We start from the raw sequence: 9497 nt of genomic DNA, 5'->3' as shown, positions 1-9497 counted from the left end.
GAGCCCCGCCCCCGCCCCGCACGTTGCGCCGCCGCCGCGCCCGCCCCTGCGGTCACGTGGCGGGGCGGAGCGAGGCCCGCGCGTCCCAGGGGAGGCCGGGGTCCGCATGGCTACGCCCCAGCCCGGCAGCCACGCCCGCCGCCCCGTCTGCTCGCCGCGCACCCCGTGCACGGTCACGAGGTGAGTGGGCTCGCCTGACACCGGCATCGTTCCGGTCGCACACTCACCCGGGGCCTGACACCACTCGGGTCACACAGCCACCCAGGGACCGGCACCAGCAGCACCCGCACCCATTCGGTGCTTGGCACCATCGGGACCCAGGACCTCTGCCCACCCAGAATTTGACATTGGCCCGCCGTGCACCCACCCGTCCTCCATCCGGCCTTGGCCACAGCCGTGGCCGCACCCTCGTGCGCCAGCAGCTTCCCAGGACCAGCATCCACCCACGGGCTGCTCTCATGCAGGACTTGCACCCAATCCAGCACCCACCTCCCTCCCGGAGCTGCACCTGCCCATAACCCACCCAGCACCTCACACCCACAGGCTCCCCACTCTGTACCCTGCAGCATGCAGCACGTTACCCCTACCCTGCATCCACCCCACTTCCACCCAGCTGGGGCACAGCAAGGCCCAGACCCCATCAGTTTTGGAAACAGGGCAGGGCTTTCCTCTTCGCTAAAAATACTTCCCATGTGGTTTCCCTCCCTACCTCCCTGACCGCTTTTAACCCCAATGGCAGGCAGCTCTGGAGCAGCACCAAATGATGGCAGAGCCCAGCGCATCTTGAAAGGCAGTTGAAAGTTTGGAGTTGCCAGCCAAGATCCCCAGGAGGGCAGTCCCAGCCAGGGGCAGGCCATGCTGGGCTAAAGGGGAGTCGCACACTCTGAGCACATGTGGCTGTGTCAGGCCCACACAAAGGGCACAGCTGGTTGCTGAAGTTTAGGAGTACCCACTGCACTCCACAACTCTGTGTTCATGCCCTGCATCTTGGGGTCTGCACTGTGTACAGCCTCCATGGGCCACAGGCACACCCAAAAGGATGAGAGCCCAGCCCACATTCTCAGTGCAAGGAGAGGATGGCAGCACTAGTCTCCACATAGTTTATTTCCTTAACTCTCGGTAACAAAAACAAACTAGTTTTTTTTCCCCTCCCAAACCACCTACCCCCCCTCCCCCAGCTTCCCCTTGGCTCAAACATCATAGTTGGGGTTCTTGCGTAGGATAACAAATCCCTCCAGGATGGGTGTCACAGGCACATGCTCCTCTGTGGCCAGCTCTGCCCGCTCTCCGTGTGCCAGCAGCACTGGTGTTGTGTGAGTCTGGAAGCCAGTGATGGTTTTGGGCTTGCCTGCCTGGCCCACCACATCCACAGCCTGCAAGAGAAGAGTGAGGTCAATGCCAGGGAGACAGAGGGACATCAGCACACCCTGTCCCCAGCCCTGGCTGCCCCGTACCTGTCCTACGCGAACTGACACAGGCAGAGGCCGCAGCTCCTCATCAAAGGTGACCAGCATGCGGGGCTGCATGGCAGCAACAAGGCCATAGAGAACGTAGTGGGACTTGCCCAGGATAACTGGAGGGGAGACAGAAGTAAAGAGGCTGAGCAATGTTCATGCTGCGGGGCAGAGAGGACTGGGGGGAACAGAGCCCACACTACTCACTGTTGCGCACATCCAGGAAGGACACGAGGACAGTCAGCAGCCCAGCCACAGCCACCTGGCTCATGAGCTGGCGATCACTGTGGTATGGGCACAGGGTGAGTGTCCCCTTGCCCAGATGAGTCAGGCCCTGGTGTGGCAGAGAAAGCACATGAAAGAGCGATGGGGTAACCTGGGACTCCCAGCCCTGCCCTCAGGAGGGTGACACCCCCAGGACACCACTCTCCTCCCACACCCAGGGCAGGGACCCAAACTTCCCCTTCCACACATGAGCAGTGAGCACAGTATCATCACCTGGGCCAATCGCACCATGAAGAGGTTGTTGGGGTCCTTGGCATGGTACTGGGCCAGCTGCCGCAGCATTGCTGCCAACCGGGCGTTGTTGGTACCTGGGGATAAGGAGGTGCAAGCAGAGTAGTGTACAAGGCATGGATCTCTCACCTTCCCCTAGAACAAGCCCCTAACCAGGCTGTCCCCAGGCTTACCACTGCCCACCATGCCCATGGCAAAGATGGAGTTGTAGGAGACCTCAGGGTCAGCGTCGTGGGAGAATTTGCTGAGGGTATCAAGGATGTTGAGCCGGGGATTGGAGACTGAGATAAGAGCCAGGGCCAGGGGCACAGCACGGCGGAGGGTGGGCTCCCCGTACCGCAGCTGCACAGAGGATACAGGGGTGTTAGACCCAGATCACCAAGCGCAGCAAGGTCTACTGAGATTTGAGGCAATACCCAGTTTCTAGGCCGAGGTCCCTTCCCGGCTCTGTGCTGTCCCCCTGGTGTCACTCACCAGGTGGCCGAACGTGCGCAGGCCCATCTCCGCACCAATCTCCTCGCCCATGGCAATGAGCGCGATCCCCAACACCGCTACACCCTGTGGGGACACAGACACTGAGCGCCAGGCAGGGAGCACCCAGCCCAACACCCCAGTTCTTAAGTTTCTGTGCCCACCCCAAGCCTAGGGGGACAGGGTGAGGACAGAATCCTGCTGGGAGCTGTCTTCCCTCTGCTCTGACACCACAAGGGCCTTAGGGACCCCTCCAAAGCCAGTTCCTGCTCCAGGAACACAGATCTCAGCCCACATTTCCCCACCTGGTGAGCGCCCATATCAGCTGAGCTCTCTTTCTTCTCCTTCTCTTTCTTGTCCTTTTTGTCCTTGTCCTCCTCTTTCTCCTTGGAGTCAAAATGCTCACTGCAGATGTGCAGGAGCTGCTGCACCTTCAAGACATTCCCTGAGCCTGCGGAGAAAGTGGAGGGCTAGGATCAGCAGGCAGAGGTCACCCTGGACCTGCTCCTGCCTCCCCCCGCCTCGACCAGCCTAACTCACCTGCATAAGCACAGATATCCACCAGGGTGTTGGCGAAGCTGCGGAATGGCTCCGACACCACCTCCAGTGCTGCCAAGATGGCCTCAATTGCCTCGCCCTTCCCTGTCAAGGAAAGCATAGTGGTTAAAGGACAGTGGTGGAGGGATGCTCCCATCCCATCTCCCAACCCATGAGCCACTGGCACTGCCCAGTCTTACCCAAGTGGTTCAAGCCCAGGCCAAGTGGCAGCCACCGGGCATACGTGTCCTTCAGTTCTGTCTCTGATTTCTCCATGATGGTCTGGAGGATAGTCGAGGTGACATCCCCATTGCAGGAGCCCACTGATATCATCCCACAGGCCAGGGCAGTCACACCAGCCACCTAGTGATGAGGGAAGGAGCCATGTCATACACAGGGACAGCTCAGAGTAAGCTGGCCTACAGCACTAGGTACCCTTGGTCTCCATTTCCTATCAAAATCTGGGCTACTGGGAGACCTGATGGTTTCCTCCCCTCCTAAATCTGCTGCAATCCTATTGTGGCAGCAGCTCAGATAAGGAAAATAGGGTCATACTCTTCTGGCATAGCACAGTGCTGAGCAGGGACATGTGGCTTTGCTCTTGGAGCTCAAGCTGGCTGCAGGACAGTGCCTATATTCCCAGGAGCTGCAAGGCACTGGACAGGGAAGCAGGAATCACAGGCAAACCCTGCCTCAGCCCCTACCTCCATGCTGGACTTGGAGTCTCCCATCACAGGCAGCAGCAAAGTCAGGACATCCTCGCGGTTGGAGCCTGCATACGCCAGTCCCAGCCTGCAGAGAGTCCAGAGGGGTGTGAGGGAGGAGCTGCACCACCCTGTGCAGCACGGGGAGGCTGGCACCAGGCCCTTACCCAAAAATGGCTCCAATCCTCATGGTGTTGCTGTTGTGGAGGACATAGTCGGACAGGAGGGCCAGGGCAGGGTCACACTCATTTTTCACCCCTGAGTTGACGATGCCACAGGCCAGGAGGGCTCCAGACTGCAAGGCAGAAGCACCATCATATACTAGCCACCAACACACAAAGCTCCCTGCCAGCCAGTGACTGATGCCAAGTGGCAACGCCACTCTGGATCAAGCTGAGCAATCCAAAGCTCATTGTTCTGTGACAAGGGGAGTCCCCAAGGTGCTTCAGGCAGTCCCCAAGAGATCCACACCTTGCTGTGAGCTGCTCAAAAGCCTCACAGGCAGGGCTCCAACCCTTCTCTGTGCAGGAGCTGAGCCGCACAGGAGACCGAAGCAAGGACCATTCTCCAGCCAGCTGCACACCCAGCTCACAGCAGGACTGCCCCACAGACAGACACAGACACAGAGTCAGGATCTGTCACTGACCTTGATGTAATCCTCTGAGGAGTACAGGTACTTGTCTATCTGTGTGAGCCCCCCGTCCACGTCCCACAGCAGGATTGTTCCCAGCGAGGCTGCAGCACTCAGCATCCCTGTAGTTCCAGGGAAGAAAGGCCCACATCAGGCTTGAACAGATGTGCCCTGCCTGGGGCTTGTGGTAGCCAAGGGCATAGGCCAGCTCAGCCACCCTTACCCCAAAAGGGACAGGGTGGTAACCCCAAGCCCAGAGGCACCTCCAGCCCTGCCCAGCCACCTAACTCACCATGATCCTTGTTCTTGTACAACCATTTATTGCCATCATCTGTCAGCAGCTTGTCCTGTCCAAAGGCAGCATTCACAAAGCCGTTCACAAAGGAGGAGGCCAAATTCATCCGAGCTGAGTCCACTTGGGAACCACTTCCCCCAAATCCTGTGGAACAACAGGGTGAGGAAAGCAGCAACAGAAGCCCTGCCGGTCCTCCACTATGCAGCCATGCCACATCACAAATGAATGAGGACCTGTCCCACCACCAGCAGGAAGAAGCCCAAATCCTCAGCCCAGAGACCATGGCCAGGCCATCTGCCCATCTCAGATACACATCTGACCACACAGACTCAGAGGTGCTTGGCAGCCTCAAGAACCCCACACAGGCAGGGACATTAAAAGCCACAACACAAGCCCTTACGGTTATTTTCCAGGTGGGTTTTGTAAATATCGTCCGGCACTTTAGGCTCCATGATGTCCAGCTGCAAAGACAAGGGAGAAGGGGGTTACCTCCTGACCAGCACACCCTACAATGGCAACCTCTCCAGGAGGTGTCAGGCCCAGATCATAAGGATGATGGATTTCTTCTCAAATCTTGCCACAGAGCCTGGCAGTAATGGCAGCCAGAGCTGAAGGTAGCCCAGGGTGCTTTTCCCAGCTGGGATGCTCACCTCTCTGGCTAAGGCCAGGAAATTGCTGTTGAGCTGGACATTGGACATGATCTCTGTTAAGTCCTCATACTCCTCCACATCCTCATTCAGTTCCAGGAAGACCCCATGGCGGCCCAGCATAAAGGCCATCTGCTTCTGGACAACTCTGTGCAGAGGGGAGGGGTGTCTTGAGTGCCCAGTCCCAGCAAGCCCCAGCACAAACACAGGTTCACCAAGCAGTGCACCAATCTGCCCTGTCCAGGGCATACAGACATGATCCACTCCTGCCCATCCTCATTTCAGGGACAAGTCTCAATCCAAATCCCCAGACACCTCCAGCAGTGGCAGATCCAACCCATCTCTGCCCAGATGGGGAGCCTTGCCCCACCAGGATGAGCAAACGCTGCAAAGGGCAGGGAACACCTCTGCTTACACATCTTTGCAGGAAGTGAAGATGTCCTCCACCAGCTCCACATCATTGAGCATCAGAGCCAGACGCAGGGCTTCAGGGTAGCGATTGAATTTGCGGAAGATGCCCAGGGCACAGCGCAAGAGAGCCGAGTTCTCGGGCTCCGGGACATAGCTTACGCAGCTTTAAGGAGGAGATAGACATGAGGGTGACAACCAGATCAGGCAACCTTGGCCCAGCAGGGATCAGGCGCCATCCAGCACCTCAGCCTGCCAACCCTGCCCTCACCTGGTCAGGTAGAGGCACACTTTGGAGTAGGCATTGTCATCAATGTACTTCTCCAGCATGTCCATCTGCTCTATCTCCATGAGCAGGTCACAGGCCTCATGCTCTGCATTGTGGGCCATGTTGTAGGGGACGATCTCCTTGACCAGGGTGAGGAGTGTGTCCCTCTGAGCCTTGTCAGCTTCATCAATCTCCTGCCACTCCTTGGCCACCTCTCCTGCCAAGTGCCTGCAGGAAAAAAGGGGAATCGTAACTACAAAAAACAGTTTCACTGGGCCATGAGAATGGGGAGCAGCTGCTACCAGCTAGCCAGGGCTTTGTGCTGTTTATGGAGGCTCTGCATTCTGTAGACAAGGGGGGACAAGCCCAGAGGAGGAACAGGGTTAAGACCAGAGATTTCAGAGGCAAAGCAGCAACACCTCTGCAGCTAGAAAACCACCATGAATAGAGCATGAAGTGACACATATGCAGGTGTGATAGGGGCAGCTGAACATAAGACCAGTTAGTCAAGACACATCCCAGACAGGCCAGAGCCAAAGCACTCCTGGAAATTCCCGAGCCCTTGTCCTTCCCCAAGCTCTGGTCCCACTCAGGCTTACCTGACGTATTCATGCCCCCAAGATGCCAGCTCCTCTTGGGAGCCCACCAGCCGGTACTTCAGACACTCACGCTCCCCACTCATGGTCATGGCCAGGACAGAAATGATGTCTGCCGCAAAGCGCTGCAGAAAGAGACAGGACACAGGCTGTCTGCAGACACAGGCTAGGCACAGGGAACCGGGGGAGCCAGGGACACAACACCCTCCCTGTGCCCGCAAACCCCCACAGGCGGCAAAGGTACCATCCTGACAGGTTATATAATCCTCTGGAGCAAGTCACAGAGACTGCTGTTAGATCCCATGCTCCAGAGGGCTCTGCAATTGCCTGCCCCAGCACTGTCCCCTGAGTCACATGGGATGGTAGGGTCAGGAGTTTCTACCTTGTTTTCTCCTGGAGCCATGTTCTCATAGATCTCCTTCAGCTTGCCATAATGGGGCCGTAGGAACTTGAGGGGTTTGGGAACGGAGGTCATGGAGGTGGTGGAAGAGCGGATCTGCCTTCGTAGCTCCTCCAGGGCTGGGCGGTAAAGTGATGTATCTTTTTCCTGCAGAGGGAAGCTGCCTGTCAGGGAGCAAGCTGCTGGTTCCCGAGCCACCACCTCACCAGTCCTGCTCTAACACAGCCATGGCTCTTAGCAGAACAGCCCCCCACGCTGGGTTGCCTCCTTCAGCCCAAGAGCTGGGGCAGAAAGCCTCTCTCACACCAGGTACACAAAGGTCCCTCGGGCACAGGTCAGACAGGCAGCAAGGCTGGGAGACAGATCACAGCAGACAAGCAGGGGTCCCACCCAAGGTGAAATCCCCCCATCTCCATGGCACTAGGAACAGCCATAAGCAAGAGACAGACAGAGACAAATCCTGGCCAGAACTCCTTGCTGAGGGGCACAGCACAGACTTACCCCCAAGCGCTCCACTAGCATCTCCAGCTCATCCTGCAGCTGCTTGTCCTCCTCAGACTGTCAAAACACACGGGAGAAAGCAGAGTTAAGGGTGCAGAGCACAGTAAGTCTCAGTGTGACAGAGGCAGGGGTGTCACCCCAAGCTGCAGAGGTACCAGGACAAAGTGATTGCACTCATTGCTCAGGGCACCATCCTGCCCCAGTGCTGCCAGGGCGGAGCAATGTTCACATTATCTGGGATATTCTCCCAAAGAAACCACCCATTCCCGGGATGTGAGATGCACTTCCCCCATTACTCTGTGCATGGAAACAACCCCACAGAGAGGGGTTCGTCAGGGCACAGCCCAACGGGGGGACACTCCACTCCACCCACAGGCTGTGTCTCCCAGCCCACGGGGACCCCCAGAGCCAAGGTCACCCCCGTGCTGGGCAAAGCGGGGATCCCTCCATAGCGCCCACTGTAACTCACACCTTGGTTACACCACAGCTTCCCTCACCAACACTCCTGAGACCCCCGAGCCCCCCGCCCAGAAATGGGAGCCCTGGATCGCGTCACGCGGGCTCTCCGTGACGTCCCGGCGCCCCGCCGAAGGGAACCCCTCGCGCCGTCACGCGTCCCCGCTGGAGGGAGTCCCCGGAGGGATGCCGGCCGGCCCCGTGACGTGGGATGACGTCCCGTTCCCGGAGGGATGCTGGCCAACCCCGTGACGCGGGATGACGTCCTGCCCCGCCGGTGACGCGGGCCCGAACGGGCCGTGACTCAGCTGTGGCCGGCGGCGCGGCGGCACTCACCAGCTCCTGCTCCTTCTCGGGCCCGGTGGGTGGGTCCCGGCGATCCCGGCCCCAAGGCGGCGTGGGCTTCTCGTCGCCGCCTGCCCCGGGGCCACCCTGCACCCGGCTCTGCCCGCCGCCACCGCCCGCGTCCATGTTCGCCCGGCCGTGCTTCCGCCGCACCGCGCCTGCGCACCGCCGTGACGGCACCGCCGCGCGCCGGGGGCGGGGCCAGGGGCGGGGCGGCCGCGCGTGCCGGGGCATCGGCACCGACCCCGAAACCTGTACCAGCACTGAAACCGGTACCAACGATGATAGTGATACCGGCACTGACCCCGATATTGACACGGACGCTGACACGGGCGCCGGCACTGGCCCGGATCCCGGTACCGGCACTGACGCTGACATACCAGTGTTGACACCGACACTGGCACCAACAGCGGGACCGGCACTGACGCTGACACCGGCGGCGGCACTGGCTGCTGGAGACCCGGGTCTCCACCACCCTGGCACGGGCAACGCTGTCACCCGAGCTGGGCAGTGAAGTAGCATTGCTGGCAGGCTTGCCGTGGCCCCCACATGTCACAGACACCCCTCGGCACGCTGGTGCCCCACAGCTGTGTTCACACACACCCCTCCTGCTCACACGTGCCATGCTGTCTCCCTGGCTCCACAGTTTGGGCAGGTGGATCTGCCTCACCCTGTCCCACCAGGCACCCCAAAGAGCATTTTCAGCCCTGTGCAGCAGCACGCCGGGCACCAAACGGGTGATCTGCGGTGATGCCCCTGCCCAGATAGGTGCTCACACAAGGGCTGGGAACTATCAAGGCAAGGTGTGAGGTTGTGCACAGCCACGGCCTTCTCCTCGCTCACCGCCAAAGCTCTGGCCATGGCTGTGCAGCCTGGGTGCGTGTGCTGCGGCATGGGCCTAGGGGTGACATCGGGGTGCCATCCTTTAGTACCGGGGATGGGGTGTCAGTGTGCGTATGTGCACCCACCTGCGCGGGTGCTGCACGGCGGGTGTGCCCGAGTACCGGAGCAGGGCGTGCTGCTGCGGCTCTGCACCGTGACTGGCCGGCGCTAGTGACCGGTGCCGTGCGGCGCTGCTGTGCCCCGCTGAGTGCTGAGGACAGGAGCCGGTCCTTGCGTCCCTGTGTGCGTGTGCCGGTGCCCGTTGCGGGCAGCTGGGTGTGAGCCCGAGTTTTGCAGCCAGTGCCGGCGTGGACACCGGTCCGAGTGCCGGTGTCGGTGAGAGGGAGGCTGCGGGTGCCTTTGCGGATCAGCATCTCGGTGCCTTT

General features: G+C 59.7%; 1 protein-coding gene across 2 annotated transcripts; it reads right to left on the bottom strand.

Moving 5' to 3' along the window:
* Window positions 1-1086: 1086 nt before the first annotated feature.
* PSMD2 (proteasome 26S subunit ubiquitin receptor, non-ATPase 2) lies at window positions 1087-8393 on the bottom strand. 2 transcript variants are annotated; one of them, XM_033069164.2, is made up of 21 exons: window positions 8221-8393; window positions 7429-7485; window positions 6910-7074; window positions 6531-6652; window positions 5935-6159; window positions 5671-5829; window positions 5259-5403; window positions 5009-5069; window positions 4606-4752; window positions 4329-4435; window positions 3850-3977; window positions 3683-3770; window positions 3179-3341; window positions 2982-3083; window positions 2747-2892; window positions 2445-2528; window positions 2144-2312; window positions 1953-2047; window positions 1662-1788; window positions 1455-1573; window positions 1087-1373 (listed from the first exon to the last, which is right to left on the bottom strand). In XM_033069164.2, exons 1-21 carry the CDS (start codon window positions 8353-8355, stop codon window positions 1191-1193), a joined length of 2727 nt encoding a protein of 908 aa, XP_032925055.1. In that variant the 5' UTR covers window positions 8356-8393; the 3' UTR covers window positions 1087-1190. The 2 variants fall into 2 exon arrangements, with proteins under 2 accessions (XP_032925055.1, XP_032925056.1); XM_033069165.2 differs by lacking the exon at window positions 8221-8393 and adding an exon at window positions 7900-8041.
* Between the last annotated feature and the right edge of the window lie 1104 nt (window positions 8394-9497).

This window comes from Catharus ustulatus, chromosome 10, assembly GCF_009819885.2.
Source record: "Catharus ustulatus isolate bCatUst1 chromosome 10, bCatUst1.pri.v2, whole genome shotgun sequence".
Taxonomy (NCBI): domain Eukaryota; kingdom Metazoa; phylum Chordata; class Aves; order Passeriformes; family Turdidae; genus Catharus; species Catharus ustulatus.
Note: the sequence above shows the minus strand (reverse complement) of the source record. Positions and strands in the feature narration are given on the sequence as shown.